This window comes from Pagrus pagrus, assembly GCF_965226575.1.
Source record: "Pagrus pagrus genome assembly, chromosome: 15".
In the NCBI taxonomy this organism is placed as follows: Eukaryota; Metazoa; Chordata; class Actinopteri; order Spariformes; family Sparidae; genus Pagrus; species Pagrus pagrus.
In genome coordinates this window covers 7,444,034-7,464,977 of record NC_140199.1, presented here as the reverse complement: position 1 = coordinate 7,464,977, position 20,944 = coordinate 7,444,034, and the positions used below count along the sequence as shown (strand labels likewise).

Below are 20,944 nucleotides of genomic sequence, written 5' to 3'. Positions count from 1 at the left end.
GCTGAGAATGTTTTTACATTTTCTTAAGTGTAATTCTTCAGGGTTCGATAAATACGGGCTGGACCTCCTACAATATATTCTTGGCTTCACATCACATCAACTTTTGTTAAAAAAAAAATAAGTTTACTTCTCCCTCAGTGTGTGGGCACCTCAATGGTCTAGCAAAAGACGATTCACGTCTATCAGACTGTGTTTATGAAAATACCACTTCTTTTCTACAATATTTATTTTGCATTGGGAAATACCGCCTCGGCTGTAAGGTAGATCCATTCTGACAACCTCCTGTCTTGTGCAATGCATCATACAGGAGGATCTTGAATTTCTTTTTACAGCTTGATACATTCACATTTCTACTGAACCGCAAACTTCTACTTATTATGAAACATGAGGCCACGTGAGCTGTCGTATTAATCATTCAGAACCGATTTGTATTACCATAAATCAAATCAAGACCCTTAATTAAACATGTACTGAAATTTTCATTTTAATCTGTCAAATCCTGTTTTTTTAATGTTCAAATCTTTGTTTCAACCTTCATGAATTCTGACTGGGATTTTCCTTCATAGCTTTCGCTGCACTGTGACCACTATCAATGAATAGCAGATTATTCTTCTTTTAAGAGCTTTTAAAGCCATTTAGATTAAAATGAGAACACATAAAATCACTGAACACCCACATTAATTAAATTAAGACTGGTTAATGTTTTTCCCTCTAGTAGGGGGCTTGTTTCCCACTGCCTGGAGCAAGATTTAACTTGCAAGCATTGGGAAATGCTGTTCTGTTTATACCGAGAGTTTTAAACACAATTAAATCTACATGTAAGTGTAGCATTCACAGAGTATTCACGATGTAAGAGCGAGGAAAAAGATGAAAATCAACTGTTAGTCCTGCAGCTGGACAGTGATCTGCACTAGCAGATGATAGATATATTTTTATTACATTCTCATGAACTGGAATGAAGCTGGATACAACAGACTCGGCTTTATGTTCGTATCTCAGCCAGACTGTTTAAGAAACAAACCAAGCCTCAGATTATTAATGAAATCTTTGAACAGCAGGTTGTAAATTAATTTAATCAAGCCCCAAATCAAAAGGTCCCTTGCTGCTCTGCCCTTTGGTAAATAAACACTTTTCCAAAGTAACCGAAAAAGAGTTCATTTGTCTCAGATCAGCAAGGACTCGGAAAGGTAGAAACAGCTGAGAAATGAAGAATAGCGGAAAGTGCTGAGTGACCAGAAAAAAGGCCTGCAGCCCACATGTCTGTGTCAGGAGCACTGCAATGCTACTTTTGTCAAATCTTCCACACTGTCTGCAGGGACCAAATAGTTCTCATCTAAAAGACATCACAGTAGATGTCAGCCATGGCAATCAAAAAGTTAACTTGTCACTGGGATATCTGGTTACTGCGCGGCAGTTGTGCTTGCGCCATGCACTTTGTTAAAATGTGACACATTGCATCAATAACCACACTCCAGCTCCTCAGATGTTGGCTGCTCTTCAACATGCAGTCACCTCACACATAGAAGAAACATGCTTTTAAATTAAACTGAAACAATGTTGTGTTTTGTGTCTACAGTGACTACGTGTTACAATTTATTCCAAACGGATGCTCAGTGATGTGTTTTTATGGTAATGAAATGTTAATTAGTATCAGTTTCTCCCAGTGACAGTTATCCTTTAAATCCTGTATTAATGTGTCTGAGTAGTACACAGATTTTAATATTCTGAATTTAATTTATTCTTGGGGGAAAAAAAATCATGCATCACAGCTGTTGTATCCTGCAGCTTTGACTCTACATCTTAAAAAACATCCACTTAAAATAAGCGTCGGGAGGTTGGGTAACTGTAGTTACTTTGCAGTTGAACATGCGTTTTGTATATATTGTTCTACCATGAATGGTGCCTCTTTGTTTGAAAGGTGGTGCATAAGACTGACATACTGTATATCTGCCATGAACATGAGGGACTCTTTATAAATATTTACGACCATCGTCATTAAGTGTCATTTCGTCAATTATGTCATTTTTGATGGGGCTAGGGTCGATTGACTGAATGACAAGTGTCTCCCACTGTGACGTCACCTATTGGTTTGTGGGCTTCACGGTTTTAGTCCTCGGGTTTGACATAATGCCTGTAATGAGCCAGATGTGACCATAATTGGACAAGAGGTTTACTGAGGAAATTAATCAAGTGAAAAGCAGGGTCATTTTTCATAAGCTTACATACAAACAACTTTCTTTTAGAAACCAGTGGCGTTGCCCCCTGCAGGTTATTATAAATGATGCAGATTTCAGGCACCTCCACACTGGTTTCTCTTTTCAGACCTGAAAGCTCCGTCCATGTTTTACACTGTCAATGATGACAACAGCTATAAATATTCATAGAAGATCCTTCATGTTCATGAGTTATGTCAGTCGTATGCACAATCCTTTCAAATAAAGTGTCACGCAGTAAAATAAATCACTCGACAGTAGGAGCCTTTTTTAAATCAGCTCTATATTAAATTGGTAATGTCGTAATGTAACAACAGAGCTAATGTTAGCTGCATAGTAAGTACTTTTACTTTTATACTAAAGTACATTTTATTGATAACTACATACTACTTATACTCATTCTTACGGTTTTGAACGAGGGACTTGTTTAAATGTTTAAATTGTTGAAACCCCACCTTCAGTAATAGATCTCAAAATGTCTTCTACTAGTGCTTAAAATACATGTTCAACACATAATCATTGTTAATTTACTTCTGTTAATGATGATGTGTTATGACCTTTTTAAGTAGAAAAGCCTAACCCAGGGACAGTAGATGGAAATTAGCCTTTGCTAGGAACCCTATGGCAACACACTGACCATGTTATTGTGGCCTGTTACAGTGTTTTTTTACATCGTCCCTGAGAAATTAACAAATAAAGAAATATAGAAAGGTGCTAAAATAATAAATCTATAGCCAATGTACCTCTGCTCCTGGCCTCCAGCTCCTTCTCCATTAATTCCTTCTGAGAGGGAAACTCACTGAGCTTGACCTTAGTCATGGTGTCGTTCTGACCGACTGTACTGATCACTTCCGGGTCCTTCTCATGACTGTCCTCAGTCTGAACATGGATCCAAGGGATTTTCCTAACGACGAGGAGATGAGCAGAGCAACTGTGTAAGGTTTTTCCCCGACAACAAAGATACAGTTTTAGATTTACAGGTGAATTAAAATGCAATCGAAGTGAACAAACCTTTTGAACTTGTAGATGAAGAATGCCGCTAAGCCAACAAACACCACAGTGACCAGCACCAGCATGGCCGACCCACTACTGTGGATGGAGTTTGAATCCACACGTGGTGCTGAAAGACAAACGCATCAAATGGCCAAGACGAATGAGTTAAACCCTTTCTTTTTTTTTTCTCCCTAAGCCCTGTCTTGTTTCAAGGAGATTACTTTCATTACCCCGTGTCATGTAACAACTGCAGGTAGTTTTTGAAGAGCTGCTCTCTGCATGTTATCCCCTCAGGATAATAAAAGGAACCTTTAGGAGGTCTCCTTTCTCTCCCCGGGGTCCGTCATGCAGGTAGCTTATGCATAGTCATGGCTTTTTAAATGCTGAGATGCAATATTCAAAGTATTTCCCTGCGCCGCCCATCTCTCTCTCCTTCAGAGAGATGCCTATGAAGTCCGTGACCTTTCAGGATCATTTTAAAGGCAACCCAGACCTTTGTATGCAGACACAAATGAAGACAGATCCGCTGGTGGATGAAAAGGGTAAAGCCACGCAGGGTTGATCGACACGTTTTTGCGATATGCTAATGACCCGGTGACCCTGCCGATTTCCTCAGTGCATACCAAATGCCTTCTTTGTCAATCATGTCATTGATCGACTGATTTCAAAGAGTACTACTGTCTCATAGCCTCAGGTGCAGAACTGATGTGCCGTGAAAGATATTTAAATCCTATGATATACTGAATCATATAAGTCTCACTCAGGGAATACTGTTTTACTACTTTATTCAGGACTCAATGTCAAATCGTTCCGAGAAAGACGCGCGGCTTATCTTTTGCATATCAGCAGGCAGAACAAATGCACTGCAGATGTGAAGGCATACTGTAGTAAACTGGAATAAATTAACTAAGAGTTGAATGCTTTGTTTTTATTTATTTACCTGCTAAAGGTTTTATAATGCAACAGTGACTTTGATCCAGGTGTGCAGAGATAATAGTCTAAGGCATTGTTTTTGCAACCCTGGTCCTGGGGGGCCCCGTGTTTTAAAAGTCTCTGTCCCGACACATCGGATTCAGATGAATGGGTTTGAATCATGTATGGTAGCGCACATTCATTACTTTTACTTTTTACATTATGTAGTGTTTGTGTTAGAAAACATGCCAGAACAACAGCTCTGTAGTCACCAGGCAAGTGTCGTTGTTTACCGGAGCAAATGCACAGGGAAGCATTTAGATTGGAAATTGGGAATATTGACTCGGAAGTATGAAATGGATTGCAGCTTTACATGCATCAATATTCTAACTTGAAAGATTATGTCTGGATGCAGAAAAGTCAATCGAGATCTAAAACCCAATTCTTGACGTTTTGATTGCCTGTAACAATTTTGTTTATCTGGGCTGTAAATGGCAAGTAGATGGTAAAACACATGCTAAGCTAGGTTACTGCTTGAGTTTTGTTGAGGATGGCTGAGCGTGAGCAAAGATGATAGACGTAATCTAATCTCTTCATTCGATGAATCATTAGAAATAGTGGTCAGACAGTGAAAAGAAACAAATCCAACATTTTGATGCATCAGTATGTCTTAATAATTGTATTGTAGCTTTCTGAATCAGAATCAAATCTTGTTATGAGGCGCCTAGAGATCCAGAAGATTACAAACACTTACCCGAGGTTTGCTGAGTCATGTACACAATAATGCGAATATCAGCTTTCAGCTCAAACTGGATCATGCCTTCCTTCAGGTAGGTGACACAAATATCTGATGCCTGTTTGAGGAGAAACTGATGTCAGATATGTTATGCCACAATAAATAAAAAAAGTGCTCTCTGTGATTAAAGGACCAGTGCATAGGATTTAGTAGCACCTGGTGGTGTGGTTGCAGATTGCTAATTAAATGAACACCCTCCCCCTACAGTTGCTGCTAAAAATGTGAAAAACACAAAAAAGGCTCTTTCTAGAGACAGTGTTTGTCCATTCTGGGCTACTGTAGAAATATAGTGGTGCAACATGGCGGACATGTCCCCTCTGTAAATATACAAAGCTCATTCTCAGACAAAAAAACAAAAACACAACATCTCAGTTCAGGTGATTATAAACGAATGAAATCAAGCCCTGAATCCTACATGCTGGACCTTTTAAATATGATTATACCATGAACTGGCAATTTTCTTAAAGGAGCAACTCAAAAAAATGACTAATTCAAGATTAAGATGAGAAAATTGACTCTACTCTTGAGCATGGAGCTGGAACCAGGAGGCGATTAGCTTAGCTTAGCATAATGACTGGAAGTAGGGGGGAAAGTTAGCCTGGCTCTCTCTCTCTATATATAATACTGTATATGATTTAATTTAACATATCAGTAGAAGTGATAGAGATATCTTTTTTTACTAAAAGTCCACATGATAATTAACACAACATTTCCACGTATCAGGGTTCGTACCATCTCTAGATCCTCCTTGCTGCCTGTCTTGGATGCATGCTCATCAGGTAGGATAAAGAGCTCTGCTGTACTTGGAAGTCCGGGGTACAAAGCCACCAGCATCTCTTCCTCAGGAACCCCAGTCACCTGCAGGGACAGGCCAACACAACAGGCAGGCATAACTCCACTGAGGAGGTAAAAGTTTGAGCTGCTACTTCCAAACTTTGGACAATAAAGTCAAAATCTATAAAGTGACACTGTCCCATGGCAAACATTTTGACATCAGCTTGAAGTCAAATTCACACCAGACGATCTTGTCTGGTTACTGCCATCAAAGGTAAACTAAAAAAATAAGACACCTTCCCTCACACGGACCATAAAACATCATGAGTGCTGTATCAGTACTGCACACGGGTATAAAATAGTAATGACCCTGAAAGCCACTGCTAGCTGATGTTGGCTCCAGGGAAGGTCTCAGAGTAGTGAGGACTGGATGTACCTGTGACAGAGATGTCCGCACCACACGCCCTATGTCCTCCCTCCACTCGGGGATGTCAGGATTGTGCTCATCAAGGGCTGGCGAGAAAGATAGCAGCATCGACCTGAAGAACTCTGGAGGAAAGATGAAGTGATGTCTGTTAGAATATGAACGCTACCTCTGGTTTCGTTGTTGATTAATCTGATGTGCAGTTTTGTCTTTTTTCATTTGGCAACATGCGCCTTGAAGTTAATTGCTCCTCAAGATTTCGTGTTCGCCTACCGTGACATTTTATTCATTAGACAAGTCCACGTTGACATCAACGTGGCGCCTCTTACACAGTGGACTGAGAGGCATTACACTTTCCCCAGGATAGCGTATTGCATATTCATGTAACGTGCATCGCACCAATTAAAGTGCTTTGAAGACTGTCTCCCTCACTCACCTTTAACAGTTATAACTTTTGAATCCTGCATTATGGTGCTCCCAGAAGCAACTTGGACCGTGACCTTGTTTTTTCCCTCCCTCTGAAACGTGTAAGAGATACTTCCCTCCAAGGTTATAATGGGCTGGATATCAAAAGGAAAAACACAGAGAATTTCAGAGGAAAACTCGCATCCTCCCAGCCGAATATAGAATACTCCGTACATGCAGCCCTTGACATACTGTATAATGAGGGTGTGCTGCAGTGAAAACAATCAACATGATAAATAAATACGACCAGCCATCCTAGCAGGATCCTCCAGAAAGACACAGGCCAGTCACGTGCAGTCACATTTTATATGATTTGTGCGAATGGCTTGGTAGATTTACACTTTGTAAACAACAACACAAGGATGTCGGGAGAGGAGGGGGAGAACGGAAAAGACTGCAGTAAACAGGACAAAAAAAAAAAAAAAAAAAGCGTGTGGTGAACAATAGTGGGAGTGGGAGGAGAAGTTTCTCACCTCGGAGCTGTTGTCAAACCACCAGAAGAAGGTCAATGTTCTGGTATGACTCGGCCAAACCACCACGCTGAGATTAGCCTCCTTCCCCCGGACGGCTACAATAGGAGCGGAGAGATATATACGCTCCACTGGACCTGAGGCAGAGACACATACACCACCGCACACACATGTGTGCATACAAATCAATGCACCCACACACGAAAGACACACATATTTAGCAAACATGGAGAATCATTGTGAACACAGCTGATGTACATTTAACTCCACATTTGTGTTTTTTTGCATTTTCCGTTGTATTAAAGTAACACAACCATGTCTGAGATGAAATTCAGCAGAATGGGGACGTGACTATCCATGAAAGAGAAGGGGCTCATGCTGTATGCGCTTCCACGGGAATGAATAATGACATTTCTTATCCACATACTGGTGATGTGTAAAAACAGTGCGATGCTGTCAGATCCCTGGCCGTTTTCAGCCGAAGCTGTCACTCGGTAAATCCCAGTCGTTCTGTAGATGTGCTTGATGCCGTCGTCAGTCCTGCTCAGGTTAGAATATGTGATCTTGATGCCGTCCCCGAAGTCGAGCTGGATGCTGGTCCTCTGCGAGTCTCCCTGCGGACAGGCGGAAAGACACGGCCTCTGTCACCGCGGCTTAGGTCGGGAGGCTTCAATTAGACCACATACAAGTGAAGTACAGCACAGTCCACTACTAAAGTGCTTGAGCTGAGATGTCTTATAAGCTGTGTCACAAACACTTTGAAGGTGAATATGAATAGATAGAGACAGATATTCAGCTGAGAAAAGAAGAGGATAAGTAAAAGAAAGAGCTGCCGAGCTAAAAGAGGTCACGAAATCCTCACAAAGTACGAAGGATCAGTTTATAATCTTTGTAACCTTGCCGACTGATAAAATCATCCAAAACAAACAAACACGCTCCCATTATTAAAGTCTTTTTTCATCCAAATTACAACAAAAAACATTCTCACTAACCCCAAGTGGCATCGGGCCATCAATATACCCCCTGGTTTTATTTGCCCACACTTTGAGGTATCTGTTCTGTACGATTTCTGGCACCACACTAATATACCAGGTCAATAGGGCTTCTTTTTTGCTGCTCACGATATTAAAAAAAACACACTTAAAGAATCAATAACAACTCGTCTTTCCAGAGACAGCGTTCTTGTCGGTACAAGTGTACCCAACACCTTGACAACACTTCTTCTTACAGAGATTATTTCTTCTGTAGAAAGTAGTTTCAATGAAAACTGCTCACAGAGAGATCTGAGGGTGGTGATACTGATAACCCAATACTATTCACCCACAGTGTACCTAGATTTCTCAAAGCCTGGTTTAATAAAAAAATATCTGCATGTGTACTCAAGAGGTTATTGAGAACTAATGTTTCTAGCCATGCTAGTGGTGTTGGTGTTGGTCGGTTGCTCTGTTGTTAGGTCAGTCGGTTCACCAGACTGTAATATCTCTACAACTTTTTTTTGATGCACACATTCATGGTTCCAAGAGGATGTATCCTAATGACTTTTGTCTATCCCCGACTGTCCCTCATGCACCACAGTGAGTTAAGTGTTTGTCTTTATGTGAAATGTCTTGAAAAACATTGGATTGATTGCAATGAAATGTGACACTGACGTTCAAGATCCTCAGGGGGGAAATCCTAATGACGCTGGTGATCGCCTAATTTCCTAAACAGTGCTACTAGCTGATTTGAAATTTTGAAACTTTCTAGTCAAATCGTGCCACATCTGCTCTATAAATCAGCATAAAATCTGGCACTGACATTCATTATTCTCAGAGGATCCATACGACTCTCCTAGTAAATTTTCCTCCATCTCCTCCCGCAGGTCTACATTAGTTGTTTTAAGTAAAATATCCAAACGAATATTGAACTGATTGCTATGTAATTTGCTACACATATTTATGCCGCCTAATAACTTTGGTGAAAATGGTCACATTTTAATTTTTTTTTAAATACTTTTGTAGCCAAACAAATGAAAAAATAATGATCCTCTGCTGTACTGTATTGTGTTAAGTGCTAAGGAGTACATGTAAGCATGCTAACACCATGGTGAACATGGCAAACAATATATGCAAAATATCAGCATTAGCATTGTGTGCATATTAGCGTCAGCATTTAGTCTCACAGAGCCTACAACCGTGCTTTTACTTACACTACAGCTATACTGCTAACACTACAGATGTCTTAGTCCTACCTCATCGAGGTAAACCATGAAAGTAACGTTGCTTCCGACAGCAGCACTGAGCTCTCCATGACCGGTGGACAGCCGGAGGCCTCGGGGTGGTCTGTGACGGCACGCCGGCTTCCTGGGCTGCTGGCCTGTTGTCTTCCATACAGTGCCCCCTACCTCCTTACAGTTATTGGACAAAACCTTCCGATACCTTTAAAGAATAAAGCAAAGAAAACAAAACAAGTATCAGGTCATAATTCTGTATTGCATAATTAATGGATACAGAATTAGCCATTTATTATGCACCAATTTTTATTGTATATAACTTTGCATACAACTATGAGGGGCCATACTAGCCATAATTCATTCTTGTCCTTTTACATATAAACATTCTCTTCACAAGTTTTTAAACATTATTCACAGGGCGGCCATTAACCTCCAGCTCAGGGTGGGAAACCTGAATGCTGGGATAATGTAATGCTGCTGTGTTCCAGCTTGCAAGTCATATAAATGTAGTTAATGTGACAAATTGTTGTCATTTTACAGCTTCTCAGGTAATCAGCAACTGAAAAGATGACGGATGGTGAAAAACTAGAGGCACATTCGGCCATATTTCAATGTAAAACAACATGTTTGATAATTACAACCAGCATGTTTCACCTCCAGATTTAGATAACTGTCTCTAAGATGTGTGATGCTATGTATGTATGTGTGTGTCATGTAAACTGCGGGACCTCTCACACATACATAGATAGTTCTTTCATTTATTTTTTTTTCCCAAAATACATCGGATACATTTTCTTCTTACATACATACATCATGTATCATATTAAATGTGTACAGTGAATGCATGTGCATAAGTGCAAAACGTATTAATGTGTAAATTATTTGACTATCAGAGTGAAGATACATTAATTTGTAAGTGAAAATATATAAATATGAGAGTGAAACATGAATTTGTGTTAAAAATATATGAATATGGGAGCAAAATGCAAAAAGGTGTAAAATTATATATAAAAAGAGTTGATAATGTATGAATGTGCAAGTTAAAATATATTTAAAATGAGACTAAAAATGTGCTCATGCACGAATTAAATAACTTAAAGTGAGAGTGAAAGCATGTGAATGTGAGAGGGACAGAGTTAATCCTGGCTCGTCCTGCCCCCACATCAACATGTACTTCAGTGTTTTGTCTGCACATTATTATATATTATGGAATGAGGACACAGTCCAGGTTACTTTTTTCCAGCTATACTCAGACTCTTGTTTTCTGAACCATCGAGAAAGCGAGGCATTATTTTCTGTTTGTGTTCCAGACAACATGACAAACGAGCTGAAATGGAATAATATTGTTCGGTGATGGATTGAACATTGGGGCCCACTTACCCTGTCCTGTTAAGGAAGCTTTGGCTGCTGCTGCAGCTTTTAGCCGCACCATTTGGATTAAACCAAAAAGCAGGGGAGCACTTCCCGTCCGCCTGGCGTTCCCACCCGTAATCACTGCCAAAAAAACACGGCACTTCATAAAATGATAAACACAGCTACTCAAATAGTCGGGCTTCTACAAGCTTTTGTAGTGGGGAGCTTCGTGGCATATTTTAAGACCATAACTAGAGACATGATTGTCAGACAAGTGGGATCAAACAGAATTTCAGACGGATGGATAAAAGTTATTCAAAATTCATTTAGTGATTCATTATTAATTGAATTCTAATAAGTCACTTGACATTATGCAAATTACAGTGGCACAAAGAAAAGTTCCCAACTCCCTTCTACAATTTCAAAAGTGTAATTAGTTTCGATGAATACAGTCGTATTGGTTATCCAGTAAATATGCGATGCAAGAAGGATATTAAGGCATATGAAGTTCTGCAAACTGATACTTCTGTTTTCGATTACAAATGTCTACACGCGGCTGTAATTAAGTGCAATTGAATTAGATGTTCAAAGGAGGGGGGGCTGTTTGGTAAACATGTAATGAAAGAAATTAAGGATCACTGAGGATAAAAGTTTAGAGTTACAGTAAAGTCCAAGCTGGGAAATCAGAGAGGGGAAGCCATTACCATTCAAAATCGTAGTCGGTGCACACACACGGCTCTGACGAATAGATCCTCGAATAGTCCTGGGCCAGCATGCAGCGGTTTCCTGGCCGGCGCTTCATGTAGATCTGCTTCTCGCCCATCACGCACAGCTCTCCCTGTAACACAAAGAAAAACACGATGTAGCTTTTCACAAGACTGACAGAAACTCTGGGAAAGCGAAGAGAAGAGGCAGAGAGAAAGATTTTTTTGCTCACGCATCAAGCCGGTGTACTGTGTTTACAGTGACAACGGGCAAACATGCATCTGTCGACAACAAATCAATGATGTTTAATATTCCTGTTACCTTGTTGTGCAGGTGCCACGTCTGATAATCTCCATCCATGCATCTCCTGCTAAAGAGGCCCTTGTAGTCGATCTTGATCAGCTGCCACTCCGACCGATGGCTGAAGTGTCCGAAGAAGCTGGAAGATGATTCACCAAAATGCTAATTCAGATGAGATTAGGTTGAGATACAGATATGAGTCTGCCATTTGTGCTGCCAGATAAGATGAAAAGTTGTCAGGTGAACCTTTCTCTGATTACAGCCAATTCCTCGAGCCTGAAATGTGTTTTGTTCCTGCTGGATTGTACTTTGTGCGTCTCTGCTTACGTGATAATGTGATTGTCAGATTCCGGCTCCATTAAAACTCCATCCACATACAGAGGAGCCAAGGAGAAACTGTGACGGTCCCATTTCTTTCCTTCGTCTAGACTGATCCTGCACGACAAAAAACAACAACAGCTGTCAGTGCATGAACATCTGTCTGTCTGCCCGCCCGTCTATCCAGCCGTGTTTATCTGTAGCGGCTAAATATATTGTTTTCTCTTTGTATACGACATTAAACAAAACAAGCACACAGGTTAAGCAGCGAAAACAAGGTACAAAGAAATATGATGAAAGATTTCAGGTCATTTAGCTCTTGCCTCTGTTGAAAAATGAAGCACCTTGAATCCACTGCGATGTGAAAAATTATCTTGACAGCGAGCTGAACAACAGAACAAATGTTCCCCGGCGCAGGTAAATTTTTAAAAGGTGACAAAACAACAGAAAAGAGAGATACGACTCAGGTTATAACATTAGAAATAGATCTGGGGGGTTTCAAATCACCTTTCTCCGAGCTTAATCACTTTTGACAGGGCTGTAGTGAGCGGGGACATCAAAGTAGATAGTGTTACAAAGCTCCCACAATATGGGGCACTTATGAGGGCATTCTCAGCCTCATATTTCCGCCCTGCTCTACTTTTCATTTACATAAAAGCACTCAAACCATCACATCCAACCACGAGTACAAAGCTGTAACAGACTCTTCTGTTGGAAATGATTCTGACAGTTCTGAAGCTGCAGTGCCGATACAATAATCATGCAAACTCGGCCCATCAGCATTTCACAACATTAAATGTAATCATACGCTGCATCAAAACCAGAGAAATGAAATTATACTCGCAATTTTCCCCACTACAACTCCACAACGCCTACACTTCCTACCTACAGTAATTATGACATCGGTCACCTACCATAAGTGGCGAATGGGCGTCGCTGCGTGTAAGACTGCCAGCATGGCGCCGCCATTGTCAAGAAACCACACGTTGTGCTCTTCATCAAAAATCTGCAGTGAAAGACACGCTCATGAAAGCACATGAATACATAATCTGTTTAAGGTAAATGCGTGCATTGTGTAGACACGGATGGGTCTCACCTGTCTCCAGCTATTCCCTGCATCAGATGTTATAAACATCCCAAGGTTGGTGGAGGACAGCTCTGTTCCGATATTCCCTGAGCACAAAAAGATGAATAATTTCTCTCCGTGTGTATTTACATAGCAAAGACTCCACAACTCACCTATACGCACAATCACCTGATAAAATCGTTAGTTATTTTGCGAAATCTGTGCATGTCCTCATTTTTTCCACCAGAGGACACGTTTGTGAGTTACTGCAACCTAATAATCTCGCCCAAAATATGAGATGTAGGCAATGAAGTTTCAGTATCTGATTTCAATGACAGAAAGAGGGCACTGTGTGATTAGTTCTGTGTGTTTTTGTGGTTGCACTGCTACAATGAAAGTCTTCTGAGAAAGTCCTCAAAATAGCAATTTCTCACCACTTATGTCAGGTCTAATCTGATCACACATCAAATCGCACATCCTTTTACGTAGCTATACCTGTTGCCACGATGATGCCAGGCACGGACTTTTTGCTGGTGACGGGTCCGGACGTGTAGGGATTCTCCGACATCTCCAGATGAAGATGCAGCGAACAAAATGGCTGTCAACACAAACGTATTCCGATACGGCGCAGGTTGAAACAATATGTATCAGACAGATCTTCACAGAAGGCAATTATAATTAGCTTTGCATTCACACTATTCTTCCCAATTGAGAGGAAACTGCTAACATGTTCAGAGACCATTTATAAAACAAAGATACTTTGTTCCTCTCATCTCCTCTGCCAGGAAAAAAAAAAAGAGACAGAAAATGGCTGAGAGGACACAGAGGGCATTTGAATTGTTTCATTCTAAAGCAAACAAGGCATGTAATTAAAATTCCCCAAGATGCACTGATAAAACTGGCAAAATTGATTCAAATCATTTTCACTCATCTCTCAGACTAAAGCACGCTGCAAAACATCAATAAGGCTTTTCAAAGGGCTGAGGTCGGAGCGGGTCAGAAAGCTGGCAGGAGCATAATGGTCGTTTGGGTGACACACAGAGAGACATGCATAACCTGCTATTAACCGGACAATATACATTATTACTAAAGAACATACTGACTGGATTAGGTGGATATCATACCGGCCGAATAACAACATGACCACGTAATGTAATTCAGTGTAATCTAACATTCATTAGTCCGGCGTGACTACAGGTAGTAAATTGAAATCACAGAGGTTAATGGGAAGTCTGGACCCCTGTAACTGAAAGCGATGACACTCTGCGCCTCACACCGATAATACGAATATTCCAGCCAAGCATCTCCTCGACCGTTTAGGAGACTAAGAAGGCGAGCTGATGCCGAGGCTGGCACCTGGCCCCGCGCAAATATGGCTCCGAATCAAAGGACGTCCAAAGCACAAGCTGATGAGGTTGAAACATTTGATGAATGATACATGTCATAAGCTTCATTTCACACGAATAAGAGCATTGATTGTCTGCTGCCCAAAGGGCTCGAAGCTCACCAGGATGCAGTGGAGGTTATTTCCAGCCACATCAGTGGCAGGAGCTGGCAGCAGGGCCCACGTCTGTCCCTTGTTGTATGTGATGAAACTCTTGATGTGATTGTCCACCAGTTTGTTGGCGAGGTACATGCCGTTTATCCCCTCCACCTGTGAAGGAAAACAGCAAAAAATGCATCGAATGTCTTTCAAGATGTGTAAATCACGATGCAGCAGAGGCTAAAAGGATTCGTCAATTAATTGATCAACAGAAAATGAACCAATAATAACCGATTGATTGTTTGAGCAGTGGTGGAATATGTATTCAGACCATTTACTTACAGAGAACATTTTCCGTATTGACGGTAAATGTAGTCAATTAAAGCAATAAAATCCCGTGCATGCTATATTGACCGCTGCAAAATCTGTTCTCGTTCTGACACCAGTCAAGTAATTGGTGTTTGAGAAGAACTACAAGATATTTCAGCTTGGATTTTGCCTCTGGGGGTGTTCAGCTGCTCATAAACAAAACTTGTTCTCTTGCTTGTAAACTAGCTTAATTCCCAACAGTTAAAATGGAAAGCCAGGGAAGTTACGGACAAGGATCGCAATGCATCCTGGTACACGTAGGCACAGGGGAATTTATCGCTTCGAAACTACATTTACTATCAAGTCTGATTGGACATCAAGTACCTTTTCCCATTAAAGGGGCACTGTGAAAGACAAGGGCTGTAATCACTTAGAGACTAAATGTCGACGTTTTTTGTTTCCACAATCTCCCTTTTTGCGATATCCATGACTTCAAATGCAATTAAACATCTCAGTTCCCTCAAATACCACACGAATCCATTCTAGATGAGATTTTACACATAAAACCAAATAATAAGGGAGTTATCTCTAGATTAAGTGACATAATCTCAGCTATTAATTGATCTTCTTTTGATATAATTAAGTCTAAAATGACTGAAAATGTTGAATTCTCTGAGGATGATTGGAAGTCTATTTTAAAGCGAGCGAAATTAAAAGATTTCTAAGATCTTTCCTGATTTAGATCCAAACCGTATAAAATGTAAATCCCACACAGAATCTCTTATGGACCATCTGGACTTGTCTTTCCTCTTACTGGTTCACATAGGCATTTGGAAAACCATTTGAACCCTCCTGCCTGACAGCAATCTTCATTTGTTGTTATCTTTATCCAAACAACAGGCTAATTTAGCGGCTTTCGCTTCTTTTGTAGCTAATTTTGTTAAAGTGGAAGCGAGAATCGCCACCATCACATATTCAGTGGATGAGAGAAACATGAAGTTTACTCTGAGAGGCTCCATCAGTGGCGGACTCAGGATGTTTGAGGGACAGGGGTGAAAAAAAAAGTAAAAAGGGCACCAGCTATATGTCGTGGGGCACCAACATGCAGAAAGTCATGATACTTTTTCAGTGAAGAGAGGGCACTTCACCATGTTTTGTCTGCAGGAAGGCCACCCTAGAGGGCACTTTACTTTATTTTCTTCACTTTTCATGACTCTCTGCAGTTACGCTCTCCAAAAAGGTACATTTTCCTCTTTCTGTCTGTTAGCTGGAGCAGCACTGTTTCTGTGCACAAGTTTGTATCAAAAGCAAACGCAATAAATAACCTCTGCGGGAACTTCTGTGTCCTGCTGGAAGCCGCTAGTTAGTTTATGTTAGCGGACTCCATCTCTAAACTAATATTAGCTACAGTTGCTCTCTGTTAGCAGAGTGGAGAGAGGTCCTGACACGAGGAACTCCAGACCGTGCACATCTTTTGGACTGACACCAAAAATCCGACCCGAGTCTTTCACATAGAAATCCACAGTTCAATAGCATCCAACAACATAAACACATCATCCAAAGGCTTTTAGTGGCAACTGAGAGAGCTGGCAAAGGTCTTGTTTATCATGTCACGTTACAATCCGCTCACATACGACCAATAAAAGTGATTAACACATGTAAATGACTACAAATTGTGACAAAGAGCCCCTTTAAGTAGAATCAGCAACATTACAACATAAAAATACTTGTTGGAAGTGAACATTGTGCATTCAAAATGTTATTTAAAGCAACATTATGTAACTTTTTTACCTTAAATAACAGCTTCAAAGTCATGTTGATGGTACAGCGTCTTGCACAATGTAGCGTTGCATACATGTTTACTTCAACATATAAGTTTTAAACACATAACATTGATATGACGTAATGAGTTTTCTATATACTTAGCACCTACACATTAGCAAGTAAGCATCTGACAAATTGTGACAGACCTGGGATTTGTATTTACGACAGTGGTGTCGCGCTTGGAGACTGTCAAGATCTACATAATGTTGCTTCAATACCAATGTATCGATGGCCCGTGATTCATATTCATCCCTATGTTATGTCTTGGTAAAATCTTAATCTGAAAAGTTACTTGTGAGACTAACTGGAATAATTGTAGGGTTAGTAAAAAGTAGGAGGTATAACGTAGCATTAAATGGAAGAAAAGGAAATTGGACTTCCACCCCTCCGCCGCTTCTACCAGCTTCTTAAATGTGATTTGCTGCTTTTTCGCTGTTTCCTATTATTCCAAAATGAATGTCTTCACACCGTTGGTCAGACAAAGCAGCAATATGAATATGACCACCTCAGGCTCTGAAAGCCATTTTGTTGGCAACTCCTGCTACTATTGTGTGAAATACCTGGAAGGGGAATTAGTGGTGCTGTGACAGCAGCAGCCTGTGAGGGAGACAAACTACGCACCTTATAAAAGTCAACCAGTAGGTTACCGACAGGTCCTCTGCTGGTCCTCAGGTTCTCTAATGAGAGGGTAAAGTAGACCCCGGGGGAGTCTGAGATATAAAGGCTGTAAGTGTTGTTCTGATTCCACTCCTGGACCGCAGCAAACACCTGCTTCTCATCCGTGCTGATGATATGCATGTCCTGTAGGAAGGTGTGAGTTAGAGAGAGGTGAGACTGACTGACAGGTGCAGGTGAGAAGAAGAGAGGTCGTGGTGCTTTTTTAATAAAATGTGACATTTCTTCACAAACAAACACTGTTGTGCGACTTTTATCCGACCAAGAAAAGGAAACAATATCCACGTTTGTTTGAGGTAATACATCTTTTGTTATTTGACAGCTATTGTCTTACCTTTGGGAGACAATATTTAGGTAATTCCATCTGCTTGAAGGATTCTCTCATGTAGGAGACAAAGTAGCTGGCTCGTCCTGACTTCGTTACCTTTGCAATGAAGTCAAAGAGGCTTTGTCACAATTTAAACGGATACATATTTTAGTGTCACTTCACCTAACATCTCGTTTTACTATGCTTTAGGTCAGCGTCTCTTTAATTTGCCCATTTCCCTATGAAAACAACAAAACAGGAACGGGAGGCTTTCATGAGAGAGTTTGCAAACAGCCACGACTGTGACTCTGTTGAGAAATGAGGACGTGAAGCTGCAGCGTCTCCTGAAGGACGTGTATTAATTCACAACGCATGACTGACTTGATAAAACGCTTGCGCTTTCACTTCACTTTCACTCTGCCTTTTCGCAGCGTCGAAAGCAAACTTAAAATTACGAGCACAACAGATATTATTATCATTATCTCTATTAGTCTGAAGCTAAGAGGCCTGAAAATTGTGTTGGCTTTATCTACAGAGTGTGTCTTGAAGATCTTAATGCACTACCACTTTCCCACCCACTTACAGGCAGGGCAACACTACTTGATTGCTTATTTTCTAATCAACTAGAAGGATGGCGTTTGTCCCCTAACACACTACATTAGGACTCTAATGGAATAATCTATCGAAAATCAATGAGCTGCTTTTTCCCAGGCCACATTTTTGAGGATGTTGCACTTGGCTGTTCCTCCTCTCCCATGAGACTTTGGAGGTGTTGAAGACTGCTTATTTCGTTGTAGCCCAATCGATAACCTCATTACTCTTTGTCAAGTTAAATCCAAATGCCCCGACCAATGAAAGTCACGAGAAAGTCATCTGTGCCACCGCGGCGGCTCGGTGCAGACACTCTGTGTCCAGTTATTTTCGCCAGCATCTTCCTCATGTCTGCCTCGGCGGTCAATCTCATCTCAGCTAAATGCAATTTGGGGCATTTTATTGAATCACCATTTCTGCATCACGCTGTGATTTTTATTTTTTTTTCATACATTTTCATTCTTGCGTCGCAGCGGTTCCAATCGAGACTGTGGATTAAGTGTGTTGAAAGTGAAACTGGGTCACCGCTAAAGTGTTGCCGCTGCAACATCATATCATATCAAAAGATTAAATCTGTGGATAAATAAATTAAAAAAGCAAACATTTAGAGGCGTTTATTAAAAAAAACGAGGGAGTGCAGAATGACTCACTGCGAACACAGAGCCTCAGAAAACTGCTATCATTCGATTTTTATGTTCCTGAAACTTCGTGTGGAGTCCAACAAGGATGACCGAATGCATCAAGGCTGACCAGCAGAGAGAAAATTACTTAGCTGAGGATGGAAATCAATGACAGCGGAGGGCATTTGAAAATTAAATTTCTGATAATGACCCTGACTGCTGCTGTCTAATTGGAGTCAAAGTCAGAGTGAATGGTAATAAGGACACCAACCTGTCTATTCAGAGTGCTCTCTGCTAGTGTCTGTGCAAACACTGAACATGCCTTGACATGAACGAGACAAAACATAATCAAAACACACACTGGGCCGGTGGGGAACAGGTGTGTGTTGGGGAAAGTCATTACCTGGGTTTTGATAGAAAGGGAGACCATAAATAAAATAACCCAAAAAAGCCCAAGAAAATCAAAGCTCACACACACGGGAGCCTTTGCATGAAAAGATGAAGAAATTACATTGAGCGTAATCGAGAAAAAAGTAATCTATTACTGTGCAAACCTGTGTGAAAACATATTCATCCTGCACGACCAGTGAGTTGGTATCCACATGCCCGGGAAAGAGGTACTGTCTGTTGGCTTCTGTGCATCGTGGGGCTCTGCACTTCACGTACTGGGCGCCTGGAGCGAGGCGAAAGGAAATCAATCAGAAGTAAATTACAACCATTTACCTTCAAACAGTACTTTGTATGCACTGGAGATGCTATACAGTACGCACACGCTAAAATATACAAGTTCTGAAACAGCTTCAAGCTTGGCTAACTATTAATAATGAAGAAAATATTCAACCTCTATCACGACAGCAGACAGTCGGCCCTTTGCAATCTAAATTAGCTAAAACTAGTTCAGGAGAAGCTCTTGCAGAGCAAAAAAAGTTAAAATTTTTGTTTGAGACTCGAGGAGTTTGCATGCAAATTCAGACTTTCTCACCACAGGAGCGATACGAGTACCTTTACAGATGCAATAATTGGTTGACAGAATATACCGTGCTGTTTAGAAGGAGGGGAGTTGAGGTTTGTGTATGAGACACAGGGGATAGATTAAGAAGAAGAAACATCCATCAACCCAGTAAAAGTGTGCGTTTTTGTCAGGAGACACCTATTCTGCTTTACTAGGCTCCAGGGACCAATCTGACGAGCAGATCGGGTCTCATCTTCCCCTTGACCTCGCTCTAAATGAGAGGCAAAGGGTCCTGTGGGTGTTGCTACTGCGGTGGACTGGAGAGTGCAGCACTCACGGCCTTTCGCGATGCGCGTCTCGATGTGGACCACATCAGATTCTCTGTCCAGCCCCATTACCGCCCTTGAAAAGAGCAGGAGGAGGAGACGATGGAGAGGTGCAGAAAGATTGGAAAGAAAAAGGAAAGATGAGGAAGAGATAAGAGAGACAGAGAGAGGGAGGGCAGGTTGAGTATCACAGCTGCGGATGGACAACCTGAATGTGTGAGAGCCGCAGCAGGATGTTTTTATCTTAATCAGTCAGTGTAGAATCTGCGCCACCAGCGGCAATAAATCTCAATTCAGCGGAGAATCAACAGAGGATACAACAGGAGGGAGGGGTGACGAAGCAGCAGCCAGTCACATAAATATGTAACCAAAGGAAATGCGCACAGTTATGAAATTGTGTGTGGCTGCAACACCATTTTGAAAAATAACTATTTGACATAATGTGCATGAAGGCACGGTTTTTCAAGAGCACAAATAACGTATTGTCTCGGGTGCCACCATACACGCTGAGCTTTTCTTATTTATGAAACGTCTCGCTGCTCATGCATGTGGAGAGGACGTCCTCCAACCAATGTCCTTTTTCTCTACCGGCTAAAGAGGAAAAAAGAAAAACACCTATTGGGTTTGACAAATACCATGACAAACAGGGATAAACGGGCTCAACATCAATATTCACCGCCTTGTGCCCGAGCAGTGGAGATTACTAAATGACAGCGACAACAAAAACAGCATGTCATGTTTGTGCTATGGAAAAAGAAGCAATATGCCTTCAGGTCTACGTGACGCGACTGTGATCAGCTCGGTGCTCAAACTGCCATGCGAGAGATCCGTTTTTGACGAGTGGTCACTGGATCCT

General features: G+C 41.1%; 1 protein-coding gene across 2 annotated transcripts in view; it reads right to left on the bottom strand.

The window, feature by feature from the left end:
* The window catches only part of LOC311271053 (VPS10 domain-containing receptor SorCS3-like), a 74,651-nt gene that overhangs the window by 5,876 nt on the left and 47,831 nt on the right, over positions 1-20,944 (bottom strand). For both annotated transcript variants that reach the window (XM_084376427.1, XM_084376426.1), the window contains exons 6-26: positions 20,100-20,164; positions 19,365-19,483; positions 17,627-17,716; positions 17,239-17,418; positions 14,509-14,655; positions 13,497-13,599; positions 13,032-13,108; positions 12,850-12,941; positions 11,945-12,052; positions 11,639-11,756; positions 11,317-11,450; positions 10,640-10,753; positions 9,278-9,464; positions 7,475-7,661; positions 7,051-7,184; positions 6,549-6,672; positions 6,125-6,237; positions 5,647-5,772; positions 4,873-4,972; positions 3,225-3,333; positions 2,957-3,117 (exon numbers count right to left, since the gene is read on the bottom strand). In XM_084376427.1, coding sequence (XP_084232553.1) covers positions 2,957-3,117; positions 3,225-3,333; positions 4,873-4,972; positions 5,647-5,772; positions 6,125-6,237; positions 6,549-6,672; positions 7,051-7,184; positions 7,475-7,661; positions 9,278-9,464; positions 10,640-10,753; positions 11,317-11,450; positions 11,639-11,756; positions 11,945-12,052; positions 12,850-12,941; positions 13,032-13,108; positions 13,497-13,599; positions 14,509-14,655; positions 17,239-17,418; positions 17,627-17,716; positions 19,365-19,483; positions 20,100-20,164 — 2,588 coding nt within the window. The remainder of the gene's footprint in view (positions 1-2,956; positions 3,118-3,224; positions 3,334-4,872; positions 4,973-5,646; positions 5,773-6,124; positions 6,238-6,548; positions 6,673-7,050; positions 7,185-7,474; positions 7,662-9,277; positions 9,465-10,639; positions 10,754-11,316; positions 11,451-11,638; positions 11,757-11,944; positions 12,053-12,849; positions 12,942-13,031; positions 13,109-13,496; positions 13,600-14,508; positions 14,656-17,238; positions 17,419-17,626; positions 17,717-19,364; positions 19,484-20,099; positions 20,165-20,944) is intronic.